General features: G+C 42.8%; 1 protein-coding gene across 12 annotated transcripts in view; it reads left to right on the forward strand.

Moving 5' to 3' along the window:
* PDE4D (phosphodiesterase 4D) overlaps window positions 1-20,176 on the forward strand; it is a 968,497-nt gene that overhangs the window by 925,280 nt on the left and 23,041 nt on the right. The window contains exon 1 of one of the 12 annotated variants that reach the window (XM_069962744.1): window positions 17,495-17,542. The exons of the other annotated variants lie outside the window; for them this stretch is intronic. Coding sequence (XP_069818845.1) covers window positions 17,495-17,542 — 48 coding nt within the window. Of the gene's footprint in view, window positions 1-17,494; window positions 17,543-20,176 lie in introns of those variants that run through there. 12 annotated transcript variants of the gene reach the window in all.

A 20,176-nucleotide genomic window follows, 5' to 3' on the forward strand; every position in this document is an offset into this window, starting at 1 on the left:
TCACCAACAACTAGGGGGCGCCTCACTGGTGAGGCCCGCCTCACAGTTTGAGAAGCACTGCCCTAAAGTATACTGGCTCTACTAGAATGGAAGCCGTAATGTTGCGGCCCCCTTTATTGCTGTCTGGCTGGGTGCTGTATGTCAGACAGCTGGGGATCTCACAGTATCTGTAAATCCCAGTGTCCTAGCACATCACATGACTCCTGTGATTGTTTTAGTCCTGTGTTTTAGATAAAGCTGTGGCCATCTTACCACCAAAACGTGTGTTTTGTGCCTTATTTTCATAGTCTATGTTTATTGTTGTTGGAGTTGTTTCAAGGGAAAGCGAGGGTTCATCCCAGAACCAAAAGTCAAGCAGTCGTCTGCAGTGTTATGCATGTGGTGCCTTGAGAACTGGCTATAACCCATATTAAAGTTGTATTGGAGGGACTGGCAGAGGTGTGCCCCAGGTGCCAGTCTGTTCATGAATGGCTTTAGGCAGCAAAGGAGTGCACCCCATAGTGAAGTCCACAGAGGACTCCCTGTGTTAGTGTTCACAGTAATACGCTTAGTCTGTATCAGACAGATGGACCAGGATTGCAGTGGAGATTTGCTTTCGGGCCGCACTTTTCATTTGTCATCAGGCAGATGCTTGCCCTCATTTTCTTTCCTCCTCTTCCATCGTGACAGTATGATTCTTCTTGGTGTCTAATACTAGAACTCATTTCTCTTTGCGCGGTGGCATTAAGCAGAGATTCCATGTGCCAGTCTTGTCATGCTGTGACTGCTGCTGTACCCCACAAGCACGATCTTGCCTTGTAGACAATATGAGTTTTACTTTTTTAATGTCCGTAGTGCAACATAGACCTGCCCAGTTCATACGGGACATGCCCACTCCAGCTGCATCACTATTTGGAAAGCTTAACATGAAGAACTATGTTTGATACAATTTGAAATTTTAAAGGTTTAAAATTTTGAAATGTGTCAGTTGTCTTATAGTCTTATATACAGAGTATTCCTCGTTCTTATATTCTGGTCCCATTGTAGGATGAAAGTATCTGTGTCAAAAAGAAGCAGTAATATAAAAAAAAATTTAATCAATGTGTGCTGTTTTTATAGTTTTTGAAAAGCTGGGTGACAACCAATGAATCCTTTTACAGAACATTTTTTAGATATGTAATAATATTGCAGACATGGCCTTCTCTGCCTCTGTATCAGTCCATTCACTGTGTTACATTCATTGTACTTGTGCTTCTATTTGGATTTGTATTTTAGCCACTTATTATGTATGCAGCACCCTGAAACCAAGCTGGCTGAGTGAAAAAACAAAAAACAAAACAAAACCCTGCAATGGCAGCCATAGGTTGTGCACTAGGTTAAAGGTTAAAAATTAGTATTGTGCCATGTCGATTGCCATTTAAAGCGGGTATGGAGGAGAATTGTATTGTGCCATGCTTCGAATTCTTACTTTTATATGGGTGCCAATTTCATTTACTGTGTAAGCGGTTCATTTATGCTGACTCGTCTGCCATCTAGTGGTCAATATGCAGTATGGCATAATAAACTTTAGATATCACATTTATTTGACTGCCTGTATCACTTTATGACATTTCCTATATTAGACACACACACACACACATATATATATATAATCTGATTTTTCTATTATTATCGTTGAAGGCAGATATCGAATTGTGGTGTTAAAGATTGGATTGAGGGGTAAGACATCAATGACATATTGCTAGCATATGCCACCAATGTCTGTTTGGTAGGGGTCTTACTACAGTGACTGATGCAATTGCAGGGGTCCTAGGGAAGGACTGTGCCTCTTCAGCTACTGATGGCTCCACCGTGTTATGTTGATGTGCCATCATAGTCTTTTGTGTAGTATATATCACTTTTGTAGTGTACTTTCTGCAGTGTTTGCAGCTTTGCGGTCTTCATTGGTTCTCTATGTTCTAGGATTAGTAACTTTGGCTCAGCTGCATTGTCTATTGGAGTGTAGGGTAGTCTGAAATCCAGCTTGTGGTTAACACATGGGGGTTTTACCTGGAGATCTTGGATCTTCTTTAAAGATCAGTTGCAGCCTTATATATTGGTGGATAGGGGGACTGTGATAGCTTTTCATAGTATATTAAAAGAAAGTCCATCCGCAAGTCCATCTGTCCTCCCTCACCTATTGCATTGAAGTCTGATGCAATAAAGGACTTTTAGCTTGGAAGATCCAGTGAGTGCCCCAGTCTCTTCGCATACGCTTTCTTTTCTCTGTTTGGGAGCACCCCGAGTACAAGCATACATAGGTCTGGTTTCTGGCTACTATGTCCCGGATTGCTAGTGTTGCTGGCAGTGCCGACTGCACTCTACTATTCCATAATAAAATAAAGCTTGCCAAATCTTTCACCCACATCAGTATCAGAGCTGCCTCTGCTCTATGGTGACATAATGATACCCATAAGAGACCCCTTGCCTGGCATATGGGACCATGTCATGGTTAGGTACTGTTGTCCTATGAAGCAGTGAAGTGATACATAGCCTGGGTGCACTGTTGATCTCCATCTGCCATCAACATTCCCTGTTCTAATCTAAGGTTAAAATGAAATGTTCTTCTAATCTTTTGCCATGTAGACCTTAGAAAGTGAATGCTAAAGTGAGATATAAGTAACAGCCTGAGTCAACAAGCCCGGGCTGAGCATGTGTCTTTGCATGTGTCTTCACGGAGAGGGTGATTTATGTGGACGCTCTATGGCATGCATGTGATGGGCTCTGCGGAGTTGTTTGTTTTGCTTGTCACTGGGCAACCAAAGAGCTCATCATGCGGTGTTATTGACACGGGGCCTGTATGCTGTCCACAGATATTTTATGAGGAAAAGGTGTCATGGAAGACATAACTTCTGGGTATCACATAACTGGAAGCAAGATTCTCCCGTAGACTGGGCAGATAAAAAGGGCAGGAGATGTCGGAAGCAACCAGACCACTACATTGATAAGAGAGGGCAGCTTATAGAGCATCCCAATACAAATCGTCGACATGGGGAGAACATGTAAACTCTGGGGCCACAGTGTTGGGGGGCTGATCCCTCATCTACAATACACCGTGGGTGTTTTGTTAAAAATAGCATTTCATGCACTAGTGTTACACTAAAGTCCATCTAAGTGAAAGTGAAGTGAAGTGAAGTGAGTTCTAAGCAATTTTGAGCATCTTAGACTAAAGGTTTGCACTACAGTTTGCACCATTTCCTGAGAGGCGTGCAAAGTCCTAATTTCTAGCAAAGATATGGTAGATGCCAAGGTTTGCAAACTTTATCACGCCAAAGTTTGAACACAAAGCTGACTTTCCTGTTGAATATGAACATATTATTGTAGGGTATAATAGGCCCTTGTATTGTATTGTATATGGGTCTTTTAGTCTGTGGATGGAGGTTCCTGTATGCGTAGCTGGTATGGATGGGCAGGTTTGCTGCAGCTGCCATCTGGTTGTATTTCTCACATACCCAGCATAGTTCCAGCACCTTAGGAGAATTTACAGGCCGCTTTATCCCTCTGCCAGCATAGTTGGCATACAGTAGGGTCCTGGCTGTGTCTTCTAAGGTAGCGAACAGTAACTGAAGGCCTGAACTTTTGTTAAGGATAAAAAAGCAAATACCTCCATAATTTATCCAGGCTTTGGCGGTGGTGGAGGCTGGCATGTCAGGAGGAAAGCTGGAGCCATTCCTGTGTGGCAGGTGTTTGACGTCATCGCACTCCGTCCTCTGGGAGCTACAGTCAAATACAGAATTATTCTCCATTACTGACATATCGAAGAATCAGGGCTGTGTGCACATTCCAGTGTTGGAGGCAGCAGAAATTGGACTGTATTCCTCAATAGGAAAAACACTAAAATCGCTTAGGTTCTGCCATAGACACCTTCTATTTTAAGGACCGTGAACTTCACATAAAATACAAATACTGTATTCGGTGTTCAAACATACAGATGTAGCTGAGTTGTGTTTGTCAGAGGCATAAGGGCGGTGTTCATGCTTTGCGGTGGGTGCCCTGCTGTGAATATTCTTGTAAAGCTGTGTTCACTCTGTTTTTTGTTCTGTCGCGTGTATACATTGTCCGTAGTAAATCTCCAAACAAAGGCTGTAATGTATACAACTGTGTAGGCATACAGTGGCATTCATGACCAATAGGTTTCCATTGTAAAGTATTTCCCTTCTTTTTTTATATATAGGAAAACACAGCAGACCTCGCTTTTAAGTCCTGCAAAACAAAAATAAAAGTTTGGGAATTAGACCAAATGTAGTCCAAGATAGGTGATAACAAGATCAGATAAAGATACCCCTTTAAATGCATTGAACTTGCTACTAGTACACCATGGCATATGTTACAGATATGTTAGGCCCTTCTAATGCCTATGACACGCAACAGGTCAGGGTGTAACTGAAACGTTGGCTGAACCGTGTCTGAATTACCATGGTGCCATGGTTTTTTATGCTCAGCATGGACAGACTGTACGTTTAGGATTATAGTTCACACTCGACCCTAGGTCTGGAGGAAAGCTATGGAAAAGCACAAAGTACATATAAACTCTATCAAGTTATCAAAGGTGCAAGCAGGGGTTGTAGCGTGCCATTATTCTACTTCCCTATACTCTATGTAAAATATGACAGGCTTTATAGAATTGAATGAAGAAAGCTAAGTGATACATATACATCACCATTTCTGCTCAGTGCTTGGTCATATTTCAGAGGCTTGAACCACTGTTCACCTGCATATCATAGGCACAGGTTTCCTGGCTGCACCCCATTATATGTGCACCCAATACATGGCTGACTAAAGGCAATAATGGCTAACAATTCCCCCTCCCCCCATTAGTTGCTGTAATTACAGTGCTATTGACCTCCCAAATGAAATTTGCTTTTGAGGCACTGCCCCAATGCCTGTATGGTTAGTCTTCTCTGGAAGATAGATTAATGTCATGAAGGGCTTGTAACAGGGCCCCCACCTGTCATGTGACATTTTTAATACTAGGATTTTCTCATGAGGGACCAGCTGACACCTCCAGCCTATCTACACTCTCCATTGTTGAAATATTTTAGGGTGGATGCAGTTAAAGGGGTACTCCGGAGGATTTTTTTTTTTTTTTAATCAGCTGGTGTCAGAAAGTTATATATATATATCTGTAAATAACTTCTATTTAAAAAACTTAAGTCTCCCAGTACCTATCAGCTGCTGTATGTCCTGCAGGAAGTGGTGTATTCTTTCCAGTCTGACACAGTGCTCTCTGCTGCCACCTCTGTGCATGACAGGAATTTTTCAAAGCAACAACAAATCCCTATAGAAAACCTCTACTGCTCTGGACAGTTCATGCTGGACATACAGAAGCTGATAAGTATTGGAAGACTTGAGATTTTTTAAATAGAAATACTTTACAAAACAGTATGATATCCTGACACCAGTTTATTCATTTTTCCCCCTCTGGAGTACCCCCTTAAGAGGAAGCACTTCTGCACTTCTGAGATTTGACTTCTGTACTCTTGCTGCATCCTGCATTCACACGTGACAGCCTGCCTTGTGTGAACATGCCTATCCCAAACAATAAATTATGCAAATTGCTCTGCATGCACTTCCCTATGGAACAGTTCACCAACACTGACCCTGATGGCAGTGCCACCATACAATGTACAGTTTATAGATTGTGGTATTAAACCAAAGGTAATCATTTCTGATAATCCATAAATTCTGGCACCAATTCCGTAATCTCCCATAACTAAAATACTACTAGGGAATGTAAAAATTAGAATATATTTTTTAATAATGTTTTGGCTTTTTTTCCCATTGCAGCCATGGGCCCAGATTTATCAAAGGGTATAAAATATAGACTGGTGTAAACTGCACATAGCAACCAATCACAGCTCAGCTTTCATTTTACCAGAGCTGAAAGCTGAGCTGTGATTGGTTGCTGTGAGCAGTTTACAGCAGTCTATATTTTACACCCTTGGATAAATCTCCCCCATGGTGACCACTATGAGACCATAGTTCATAGTCAACAAGTATTACAGGCCCTTGTAGTCATGAAGTATTACCACAGTAAGACACCCTGTAAGCCTGGTGTCAGCCGCCCTGCGTGTACTGCCCTCACTATACACATGTAAGTCCAGGCAAGTCTGTAGCAGTGTTTTACATAACAGCGGCATGGGATTATCTACGTAGGTTCATTGTTTATCTGTGTGTGAGGTCATAATCTGGTGTTAGTGACACATGGTGTACATGCTGCTGTGGGAACTGCTACACTTACAACTTGGACAATAACATTACCCACTATGAAACCTCACTGGTATATTACCGGTTGTAAGGGTCCTGTTAAACAAAGCAATATATTTATTTATATATATATAATATTTTTTTTTTTTTTTTTCAATAAACAATCGCAAAAGAGCACTTTTGCGAACGACCTAAAACTGTTAACCATAATACACAGAATAATAGTCATTAGCTGCGATCACTCATATACTGTATATTTCTTCTGATCCCAGATATCTTCTGATCTCAGCGAACAAACAAACAATTTGCGAACGATTAACAACAATTTTATGGTCAAAAACAAATTTTTGTCAGTCGTTTGATTGTTGCCTGCATACATACACGGAAAGATTATCGCTTAAATTCAAACGATATAACAATTTTTTGCATGATAATCTTTCCGTGTATTAGAGCCCTAAAATTTGTCTACTCTGTGAGATTTCCTGTGTCATAGGCTAAAGGGCGAGTACGTACAGAAAGAGGTACAGTCAGTGCTGTTCATGTGTGACCATCCAATGACAGTGCCACAGGTGGAGTGATTTTTTAACCCCTTCAGGACACAGCCGATTAAAATGGTTGTCTTTTCCTTTTTATCAGCACTATTTTGGAGTAGATGGAACTTTTTGACTTTTTCACATTTCATTTCACTTTTTCTGATTTATGACGTGACTAAAAATCAGTAATTCTAGTGATCAGACACTAGACATGAACAGGATCCGTAATCTGAGGGCAGCATAGGATAGCTATCTGATAGCAGCATAGGATCCCCCATCTAGGGGCAGCATAAGTTACTCTATATGAGGGCAGCATAGGATACCCCATCTAGGGACAGCATAAATTACTCTATATGAGGGCAGCATAGGATACCCCATCTAGGGGCAGCATAAATTACTCTATATGAGGGCAGCATAGGATACCCCATCTAGGGGCAGCATAAATTACTCTATATGAGGGCAGCATAGGATACCCCATCTAGGGGCAGCATAAGTTACTCTATATGAGGGCGACATAGGATACCCCATCTAGGGGCAGCATAAATTACTCTATATGAGGGCAGCATAGGATACACCATCTAGGGGCAGCATAAATTACTCTATATGAGGGCAGCATAGGATACCCCATCTAGGGGCAGCATAAGTTACTCTATATGAGGGCAGCATAGGATACCCCAGCTAAGGGCAGCATAAATTACTCTATATGAGGGCAGCATAGGATACCCCATCTAGGGACAGCATAAATTACTCTATATGAGGGCAGCATAGGATATCCCATCTAGGGGCAGCATAAATTACTCTATATGAGGGCATCATAGGATACCCCATCTAGGGGCAGCATAAGTTACTCTATATGAGGGCAGCATAGGATACCCCATCTAGGGGCAGCATAAGTTACTCTATATGAGGGCAGCATAGGATACCCCATCTAGGGGCAGCATAAGTTACTCTATATGAGGGCAGCATAGGATACCCCATCTAGGGGCAGCATAAGTTACTCTGTATGAGGGCAGCATAGGATACCCCATCTAGGGGCAGCATAAATTACTCTATATGAGGGCAGCATAGGATACCCCATCTACGGGCAGCATAAGTTACTCTATATGAGGGCAGCATAGGATACCCCATCTAGGGGCAGCATAAGTTACTCTATATGAGGGCAGCATAGGATACCCCATCTAGGGGCAGCATAAGTTACTCTATATAAGGGCAGCATAGGATACCCCATCTAGGGGGAGCATAAGTTACTCTATATGAGGGCAGCAAAGGATATATCATCTGGAGGCAGCATATCATACATACACTATCTGAAGGCAGCATAGGATAGCTATCTGAGAGCAGCACAGGTTACTCTAAATGAGGACAGCATAGAATACACTATCTGGGGGCAGCATTGGATACCACATCTGGGGGCAGCATAGGATACACTATCTGGGAGCAGCATAGGATACCACATCTGGGGGCAGCATAAGTGACTCTACATAAGCAGAGCATAGGATACAGTATCTGGGGGCAGTATTAGTTAATTTATATGAGGGCAGCATAGGATACACTGTCTGTGGGCAGCATAGGTTACTCTATATGAGGGCAGCGCAGGATACCCCATCTGGGGGCAGCATAAATTACTCTATATGAAGGCAGCATAGGATACACTACCTGAAGACAGTATCGGTTAATCGATTACTAACAATTATCACATACCTCCCAACTGTCACGGATTCCGTGGGACAGTCCCGTTTTCGGGGTGCTGTCCCGCGGTCCCGGAACAGCACCCAGTGTCCCGCATTATATGTGGCCCCACCGAAAAAAAACATAAACCAGTAACTCACCTGTCCGCCGGCCCCAGCAGCTCCTCTCCCGGCAGAGCACGCACTCCCGTCATCCTTCGGGGCGGGCAGCGGGGTATACAGACACTGACTGTGCCGGAAGGGACCTGCAGCCTCCATCATGAATCACTTCCGGTACAGTCAGGGACTCTGTACCCCGCTGCCCGCCCCGGAGGATGACGGGAGTGCGCGCTCTGCCGAGAGAGGAGCTGCTGGGACCGGAGGTCAGGTGAGTTACTGGTTTATTGTTTTTCTGGTCGAGTCACACAAAGGAGAGGATTGGCTACTATGTGGGGCGCTATATGGGGGGATTGGCTACTATGTGGGGCACTATATGGGGGATTGGCTACTATGTGGGGCACTATATGGGGGATTGGCTACTATGTGGGGCACTATATGGGGGATTGGCTACTATGTGGGGCACTATATGGGGGATTGGCTACTATGTGGGGCACTATATGGGGGATTGGCTACTATGTGGGGCGCTATATGGGAAATTGGCTACTATGTGGGGCACTATATGGGGGATTGGCTACTATGTGGGGCGCTATATGGGGGATTGGCTACTATGTGGGGCACTATATGGGGGCATTGGCTACTATGTGGGGCACTATATGGGGGATTGGCTACTATGTGGGGCACTATATGGGGGATTGGCTACTATGTGGGGCACTATATGGGGGCATTGGCTACTATGTGGGGCATATATGGGGGCATTGGCTACTATGTGGGCACTATATGGGGCATTGGCTACTATGTGGGGCACTATATGGGGCATTGGCTACTATGTGGGGCACTATATGGGGGATTGGCTACTATGTGGGGCATATATGGGGGCATTGGCTACTATGTGGGCACTATATGGGGCATTGGCTACTATGTGGGGCACTCTATGGGGGGATTGGCTACTATGTGGGGCACTATATGGAGGGATTGGCTATTATGTAGGGCACTATATGGGGATTGGCTATTATGTGGGGCACTATATGGGGGGATTGGCTACTATGTGGGACACTATATGGGGATTGGCTACTATGTGGGGCACTATATGGGGGATTGGCTACTATGTGGGGCACTATATGGGGGGATTGGCTACTGTATAGGGCACTATTCAGTCAGCAGCATGTGGTGACTGTAGGGGAGTGGCTATGGAGGGTTGCTATGGGGGCGTGGCTATGGAGGGTCGCTATGGGGGCGTGGCTATGGAGGGTCGCTATGGGCAGGGCCGTCTTAACAGCATTATGGGCGCCTGGGCAGAGGTGCGATTTGGCCCCCAGCCCCCCCTGGCCGCCACCATCAAACCCCCCCCCATCTATGCAACCCCGCCCCTAGCCAGTACAATTACTTACAATAAAAAATACAAATTATTGTTAACATAAACTTTAATTCACAAAACAGTCTCTCAGCAGCACAGCACGCATACCCCAGCACACATACCATACCCCAGCACACATACCCCAGCACACATACCCCATTACACATAGCATAGCACAGCACACATAGCATAGCACAGCACACATACCCCATTACACATAGCATAGCACAGCACACATACCCCAGCACACATAGCATAGCACAGCACACATACCCCAGCACACATAGCACAGCACACATACCCCATTACACATAGCATACCCCAGCGCACATACCCCAGCGCACATACCCCATTACACACAGCACAGCACACATACCCCATTACACATAGCATACCCCAGCGCACATACCCCAGCGCACATATCCCAGCGCACATACCCCAGCGCACATACCCCAGCGCACATACCCCATTACACACAGCACAGCACACATACCACATTACACACAGCACAGCACACATACCCCATGACACACAGCACACATACCCCATGGCACACAGCACACATACCCCATGGCACACAGCACACATACCCCATGACACACAGCACACATACCCCATGACACACAGCACACATACCCCATTACACACAGCACACATACCCCATTACACTGAACACACTCCTTACTTCAAAGCACAGCACACATACCCCATTACACACAGCACACATACTGCATTACACACAGCACACATACCGCATTACACACAGCACACATACCGCATTACGCACAGCACACATACTGCATTACACACAGCACACATACCCCATTACACACAGCACACATACCCAATTACACACAGCACACATACCCCATTACACACAGCACACATACCCCTTTACACACAGCACACATACCGCATTACACACAGCACACATACCGCATTACACACAGCACACATACCCCATTACACACAGCACACATACCGCATTACACACAGCACACATACCCCATTACACACAGCACACACTCCTTACTTCATAGCACAGCACACATACCCCATTACACACAGCACACATACCCCATTACACACAGCACACATACCCCATTACACACAGCACACATATATATATCACATTTATTTACAGATGTGCTTTATGACTATGCACAATGACTGGAGACACCCCTATCATTCACAAACACACTATACTGACACACACATTGTTGACTGACTGACTGACTGACTGACACACATTACTGACTGACACAGACACACAACACTTAACAGCTCAGTCTTCTCCCTCTTCCTCTCTGTTGGGCTGCTCTCCACAATGTACACACTGTAAGGTTGAGGACCTGTGGGTCATGTGATCAGGTCCTTCACCCTTTTCTCTCTCTGTAAAGGTCCTGCTCTCTCTATGTCTGAGTCATGTGTCAGCATAAGTTACCCTATATGAGGGCAGCATAGTATAGCTATCTGAGAGCAGCATAAGTTACTCTGTATGAGGACAGCATAGGATACACTATCTGAGGGCAGCAGAGGATAGCTATCTGATAGGATACCCCATCTAGGGGCAGCATACGTTACTCTGGGCACTCTTAGGTGCTTAGTGATTGCAGCATAGGTATAATATATCACACAGAAATCACTAAAAAACAACCCGCAGGGGATCAGGTTGGTTGACAGAGGCCATTTTCGGTTTTGTCTTTTTGACACTTAATCGCCCAGTCCTACTCAGGTGCCATTGTTATGAGAGCATTGTCTCTTTCCACAATAATTGATTTTTAGTTGTGTTTCTTTAACGCAATACAGATTGTGGCAAAAACCTGACACATAGCCTTGGGGTATTTCAAGTGATATCATTATTCTATCCTTAATGTACCATAATGCACTAGTACAGTATTTTAAATACATAATATAATGCTTGATCATTTCACATTTTCTTAAATTGTATTATTTTTACTTCTCTGGCAGCAGAGGGCAGTGTTCACCAAGGAAACAATGTAGACTTCTGCAACTCATACCATACATATTAGGAATTTAGGCTTTTCTGGGGGAACACATCTAAATACTGTATATACATTTTCTAAATATAAAAAAAATACTAAAATATATGTTTAGTAACCCCCCCATCCCTCCCCAAAATTGTGTTAACGTGAAAATGGATTTGTCCTAGTTGAGAGAATAATCATTATTAGTTCTGTGGCTGCGGAATGTTCCATTCTCAGTATAAAATGTTCCCTTTGTGCTGAATGACTAATAATGAGGCTTTATCTAGCATGTACTGCTTGTTACCGTCACCATTGCTGCCCTATTGAGTTGCATGTTCCTGTACTTTGCTTTGGAAATGTATTTGAGTTTTAGCAAAAGTGGCTTTTCTCTTAGCTTGCTAGGCTCATGCTCTTATAGCAGCCTATAGCTTTATGCCCAAATCATGGTGGGATTCTGCAAGTATTGGCACTACAGGACCCACACTACCAATCTGTTCTTTTCTGCTAGCATTTGTATACACTAAGGGGCACATTTATCATCTGCCAATCTTTTTTGCATTTGCACTTTTTTTTTGGGGGGGGGGGGGGGGGGGCGCTGCGCTGCGCTAGAACTCATTAACCTTTTGCTCAAAATTTATTACTATGAGCACAGGCTTTGATGAATCTTGCACATTATTGCATACGTGTTGTCACATTAACCTTTCAGATTGGTGGCAAGGTTATTTTTGGCCCTTTGCTGCTGTTATTGAGCCCCCGAGAGTCCCCTTCACAGCTGTTTCTTGTTCTCTCCATTTTAGGTGATATGATCAGATTTGGACTTCCTTTCCCTGGCCAATCACATCACAGCACCTGGTCCTTACTGTTCTGCCATGACATATTACTGGTGAGGGTACACTGGACTGAACAGGCTGCTGCGGGCCTGGGGGATGATCTGCTGTACAATACAGTGCCATAGATGGCATGTGAAAGAGGAAGGGCTAGTGGGTTTTCAAGGTGCTACGTAATGCAGCAACCTAGCAAGGAAGGTGTTACATTAAGCACTGAACTGCTGTTGCCATGAGAGAGAAGCCTTTATTTACATTTTAAGGACTGAGCAGGTACTCTGTAGGACTATGCACATGCTAAGCTAGCTCCACTTTTTGTGTTCTGTCCTGTTCTCTCTGTTACTAGAGACAAACTGGGCCCAACAATAGACTGTGGACAGTAGATTACAGGGAAGTGATATAAAGCTTTAGACCCGTTTTTCTCGGGTAAGGAGTATTTCTGGTAAATAAAATGATACAGAAAATTGTTAGGAGTCACATAGGCTATCAAAGGAGACATGTAGAGTATCAACTCTGTAACCAATCCCCTACGTTTACTGTATGAAGATGGATGATCCACAGCCTGTATGGTATGTGGATGTAATAAGTAGATGGTTGCTCTACCTCTTGTATACAGACATTTGGCCCAACCACTCTAGGTACATAGCAGGTCCAATTCTTGTAAGTAGTGGAAATGTCTGCTTTCTGTAAAAAAATGGATGGTCCACTTTAAAGTATATGTAACAAAAGACTCTCTATATATTGTTGTCATTTCTATTATTATTATTATTATTATTATTATTACTACTACTACTATTAATATTAATATTAATATCACTATATCACTGCAATACCTTCACAAAATCAGGACTAGGAAGGTCAGATGGTCACTGGAATATTTTTGTGGACCTATGCGGCAGATAATAGACACTGTGACACTGTTTATATTGCTTGTGTTGTATGTTATATTACTGTGTTATATTGCTTGTGTTGTAATGATATTACAGCCGTATAGCTTTGCACTGTCAAATCTTTAGCCTTGTAGTAAATGTCCAGCTTTTCGCACCATGTCATGTAGGTCCATCACTTTGCTGTTTTCTGATAGCTTCATATCCCCAGTGTAAAACCTTAAAGACAGTTTGCCTATAGTCACCACTAGAGGGAGTGCACTGTAGACTGTTTTATTATGAAGCTCAAAGTATAAAGTATAAGATAAGTTGTACATCTACTGTATGCCAAGGATTTGAAGATCTGCTTCAGAAAAATGGAGCTCGAACATACTTAAATAATGCGCCATTTGTGCACCTAGTGTATGGTTTTCCCATCCATGAGGAAGGATCCCATTGGGCTAATCCCCACCCATTGTTTGTTTAGAATCTAGTTCTTACAATGTGCTTGCCACTCAAGGACCAACATCAAGAATGCAGCCCCTCACTCTTAGGGCCCCATAGTAACTGTAGGAACTGCCTTTAGCTCATGTCAGCTTGGGTTTCACCCTCTATTGCTTCCTACAAATCAAAGAATGAACCAGACAGCGAAGATAAGGCCATTTTGCCAACCCAAAAAGCAAAAAAAGAAAAAGAAAAAATCCAAAAGAGCAGAAAATAGCATTTTCTTCAACCCTAACAATCCCTTTGTAAAAGTTCTCCAGACAGAAATAGACTGTTCACAAGCCGTGCTTTTACCTGGGGTAATGACGAGTTATTTGGCTATAAGTATCTCATTTCAATCCTGCCACACAGGCCTCTTCAGCGGCTCGCTTTTGTGTGCTTAGAAATTGGCTCTGATCACCTGGAAAATGCCTTAACTTTGGTAACAAGTCACAGAAATGTCTTCTGCTTTTTCCTTTTTCACTCTTTTCTTCCCGAATTAGATTTTTTTTTCTACTCCTTTTTCATCTATAGAAATGGTTCAGCCATAACATTTCAAATGGCTATGTATATACACTATATATATATATATATATATATATATATATATATATATCAGTAGCGTAGCTACCATAGAGGCAGGTTACTATGGGGCAGGAGTAGCAAAGGGGAGAGCTAATTGTCTCCTGCATTAACCCTTTGTTTGTGTTGCAGCATGTAAGAGAACACTGGGTCACTTACACACATAAGGGGTTAAGCAAAAGGTAGTCTGCTCCTGCACCTATGTATATAACCATGAGGCTCCTAATAGGCTGTTATAGTTAAATACAGTGGATACACAGAACAAGCAGACATTGGCTTTCTCCTCTGCCAGTCACTGTTGTGGCTGCACGCAGGATTCTACCTCTGGCCACAAGAGAATTTTTTTTTGCCACATCACCGAGTATATATATATATGGGAGGGGGGCCCCATACAGTTTTTTTTTGGGTGGGAGGGGGGTGGGGGAGGGGCATTGTCTGCATAGCGTGGTCTACAGCACTGTACTCAGACCCAGTAATTTCTTAGCTTTGGTTTAAGAGTGGATATGGATTACAAGCACAGTCCTGGAACGAATTATGCTCGTAATACAAGTCACCACTGTGCATGTAAAATATAGCGTTTGGGATATACACGCCGTATAAGACTACCCCTCTAACAAACACCAAATAAAAGTTAATAAAAACCAACAGACAGTGTTGAGATCTGAGAGGCAGAGAAGGAGGTACAGTAATACTGGTAGGATACAAGGGCGGCCAGACAGGTTAAAGAGTTGAGTTTTTCTGAGCACAGCTCCACTCCACCATATCTCTTTTTTCCATACCTCGGACACCTGTAGCTTTCTCTGCCCTTCATACAGTCTTCGGCGACCGCAGATTCTCCAGTTCCGTTTTGAAGTTTTTCAGCACCCGTCCTATAAGATGATACTCGGGGTATAAGATGACCCCTGACTTTTGAAAATATTTTCCTGGCTTAAAATGTAGTCTTATACACAGAAACACTTGAAAGGGGTTGGGCTGCGGTAAGTTGCAGTACCAGGTACATCCACTACAAGTTATATGGCGCTGTGCTTGGTAATACAAAGCCTGATGACTGATAGTGGGGGGGGTACTGGGAGACTACTGTGTCATCTGCTATGTATGACAAAGTAAATGACTTCTAACTCATTTGTATACAGCCATATGTATATTTCTTATGTCCATTTCTTACGTCCATACCTATATGCTGGTACCCAGAAATATGTTAACACGCAGGAAAATAGTTCCTCTTCGATTGATGTCCCATTTTGCTGTCCCAGTTGATCAGCGATATAAATATTGACATCATAGGGGTAATGTTCATACTTAGGGAGAACGGGCACCAAAAGATTTCTGGAATTTTATAGGCCATGCAATGCTCCTGCTTGCTCTCTTGTGCCATCTGTTGGAAGTAGCATTGTTAAAAGTCAAACTTTTTGACATGACTGGGATTATTAGCTGAGTCATAATATACCCCAAAATGGATAATCACCTTCAGTAGACAGCCCTTTCAGGATTTTTGCCCCTTGTTGGTAAAGAGCAGGCTGCCCTCTGGATAGCAGAGAAGCCATACCGAGCCGCAATCTCCATTATGTGACCTGTCAGGTTTGTGCGGCAGCTACTCAATGAAAAGCAGGCGCACAAAACTGACATGTCAGTTTTCGTTGTGGCCGCTAGAGATCCCGGCCAGAGTGTATACTATGTGTATACACTGCGGATGAGATTCTATAGACTGCAGCACAACGTACATTTTCTATTAATTCCAGCCGTTGCTGCAGAAAGGTAACAGCGGCCGTGATTAATTGAAAATTTACATTGCGTGAACGTGGCCAAAAGTGCAAATAAAATAAAATATTATTAATTTTAAACCTTGCACGTATGTTTACAGCTGTAAAATGTTACCTAATGTGAATTAATGGCTGTTTTTGAGCTTCTTTCAATAGAATTTTGAAATCCAAAAATGGCCCAGCATACAGTCAGCGCTGTAACTACACATAAATAGCAGAGCCCGCTGTCATTTTTAGTGTTTTGTTGATAACTCGGTAGCAGTTTTACTTTTACATTATATAATACAAGTTGAAGGAAGTGACATCCTTTTTTTTTTTTACTCTAATGACAAACCCAGCTCTGCTACATGAGTACACCAGTGCAGCTTAGCAGCTTCCTTAGTATCTGAGCTTAGAAGAGTCCCTCCTCATACATATTCTATGTAAAGCCTGTGCTCAAGCCCTGCAAATCATTATAGATGTCATGCTGCTCTCCAGCACGCCTATAGGGAGGACAAAAGGAGGAGAAGAAGGAAAAGTGCCCCATTGCATCCCGTCTGGGTAGTCACAGCCGCAGGGATTCCAATACTAGATGTCATTTACTAGAGAACTGCTACTCCAAGGAGATCTAGCATCTTTGACCGATGAGACAATTGCATCCATGAAGCGTCTCGTCTTCCTTTAGAAGGAGCTGGATTGGCTTTCTAGCAGCTTTCTGGGCGGATCCTGCCAGCACTGTTCCTGGCTTTCCTTGGAGGTCCCTATTTTGTGCTGTTGGCAGCAGCAGCAGCGGTCGCTCAGCATCCTGGCATCTATTATTCAGTAGGATCTGGCGCTCAGGAAACATGCAGATTCCCAGCTCCCTGGATTTCTCCTCTTCTGTAGCCCTCTTCCTATTCTTGCTGGTCCTGGACTATCACAGCCCTCTGGATTTCTACAAATGGTATTCCTACAACCTGAACGCCGCTCACTTGGAGTTTATGTCACAATGCAGCCTGTGTACTTAAAGCCGGGACAAAGTGACAATATACAAGTGTGAGACAGACTGATATCATTCTCTATATAGATCTCGCCTTTTTCTCTTCTGCTGGTAAACAGCAAATCTCATTCAAAATGCCTGAAGCCAACTATTTACTGTCTGTATCCTGGGGCTACATCAAGGTAAATCATTCTTGCTTGACAAGGAAAGAAATGGCTGTTTGATGTGCCCAGAGGTCCTATGTATAGGTGCAATGCTACCATGCTGTTGCCAATATAGGGCTATCATTTCAAATCCCTGTATTCTATGACCTTAGGGTGACTACTACTCCTCGCAGGCGATAGCATGGACATGGCTGCATGGACACGGATTGTTTACATACATAGGATGTGCGTTGCCTCTGCTGTCACTTCTAAGGTTGTTGTGGTTTCGTAGAGTGATGGGTCATTGACCAAGAATTGGAGAAGCAATATGAATACCCCCTAATCTAAACCAATTATGTTTTATGCAATTATCATGTATTGATCAGACCTATTCTTAGCAAACTAAGTGGTGGATGGGGGATAAACCTAATTATAATAGCCGCCTGTGACATATATCCCCATATAATAGTCCAGTATAATGCATGGCTCAGATCTTCAGTGACTGGTTGTATTATGTGATGTTGATATAGTGGATGTTATCGATGTATGCAAATCAGGTCTGTTGTGAAGCCAAAAGGGTTATTAGCCTCCAGTTATTTCAGATGCCATAATTTGGCCTGCTTGGAAAATGGCAATATCAGTAATAGGAGCCGACTCATATGTATAGTGTATGTGTGTGCCCAATATTTATATATATATATATATATATATATATATATATATATATATATATATGTCAACATAGCCTATAGCTCAGCAGATCCACAGTCCTATAGTTTGTATAGATGCGTCTTCTGCACTGTACATAGTGTGCACATGGTAGAAGACCGTGTCAGCAATTCTACACCAAAGCCGGGGGTGAGACTGACCTCCATTATCTCGCACTCACCTTATTACACCCAATCAGCCCAGGTTCAGTAGATAAGAGCCTGCAATTACATACGGCATGAGATGGATGTGCTGCTTGTTACACCGTAACCACTTCTTGCCACACTTGACGTGATTGTATATTGAAGCAGGCTGGCTGATGGGAGGGCCATTGTTTGGATGGATACCTGTATTATGATGGTGTATGTGATTTGAACATATGTGTGCAGGGAATCACTGATGCCATGATTGAGAGGCATCCTTTCTGTGTGAGGGCGGCCATACTGGCTGTAGGCTATATGAGTTTGATGCACTAGTGTCATATTAATATGCAAAATAATCCCCAGCCATGAATATGTATTGAAGCAGTATATTATTCCTACTACATAGGATGACAAAAAATTGCATGAATAACACCTAGTAGCATGCATGTGGATGTGAATAGGTTAAGAGGATGATTACTCAGCAGTGTACATTGCATCATCAGATTTCTGTGCAGCCATAATCTTTCTCTAAACTGACTCCAGGCAGCTCCAGGCATGCAGTGCAGCCATGACACCTTGTACAATATGTACTGTACTAATGTATGTTTAGCCTAATCTGTATGATCATTTTAGCTTTATTCATAGTCGTCAAATATTGCACAGGATGGAATACAGTGCAGCAAATAGCATGCTCTTCTTTTGACTGTGAATGCAGTGTTTTATGTGTATAAGCCAACATGAGATGTACCCATAGGGGTTTTCCATTCTTCTTGTGGAGACTGCCAGCTGGTCTGGTTACACGCAGTGCTTCGTGGGAAAAAGTATGCAAATGAGCTCTTTTCCAGAATAATTAAAGCTGGCTCTATACTGCCACCTATGTGGGTTAGCAACCCTGTCTGACTAATGAAAAAGCCTGGAATTGTGACTAGGGACATTGGCCAAATAGGAATCAAATGAGTCTTTCTTTCTTTAGGGTGTGTTTACACAGAAAAATTTAAACGGCAGATATTTGAAGACAAATCCAAAAACAGACTATAAACAGAGAACAGGCCATAAAGGAAAGACTGAGATTTCCCCTCTTCTAAAATCCATTCCTGGCTTTGGCTTCAAAAATCTGTCAGATAAATTTCTCTGTGTAAACACACTATTAGGGAGGGACAGTTCTGGTTTATCTGATAATCCCTAGTAATGGTTTCAAGCTGGGTCAACATTGACATACAATGTAACTACCTCAAATAGGTGACACTAAAGAGTCAGATTTTTATTTTTTTTGCTTAACATTGCAAGCAGTCATGTGATGCTCATGTCCCCAGTGCAGTATACATACATAGTAACTGATAAAAAAAAAGCCATGGGTTTTTTATCAACTTGCTTACAGTATAATATATTTACCCGCTGACCCCCTGGACTATACAAATGCATGCAGTGACCCTGCACAATATGTGCTCTCAAATTCAGGGGGCTACATATACTGATTGACCATATCTGTGTTCTGAATGCAGTGCTACCCTACACTAACTGTGCCCACTGCACCATATAACAGTTTGCACTATAAAGTACCCATGAAATACACTGAAGCCATGTCCCTGCTCTCTGGACTTACAGCCATACATTATAGCATTATTCTATGTTCTCACTGACAACCACTCATTTTATTCAACAACAAAAAAAAAAGACAAAAGATAAATCCAGCTCTGCTACATCTGTGCTTCCATTACCAAAGAACTAAAGTCATTGATTATAATGCTAAAAATTAGATTTTTATTTGAAAAAGTAGATGTTTATTTGATTAATTTATGGTGGACATTGTCATGGATCAAGT

The sequence above is a fragment of the Dendropsophus ebraccatus genome, chromosome 3 (assembly GCF_027789765.1).
Source record: "Dendropsophus ebraccatus isolate aDenEbr1 chromosome 3, aDenEbr1.pat, whole genome shotgun sequence".
Lineage (NCBI taxonomy): Eukaryota > Metazoa > Chordata > Amphibia > Anura > Hylidae > Dendropsophus > Dendropsophus ebraccatus.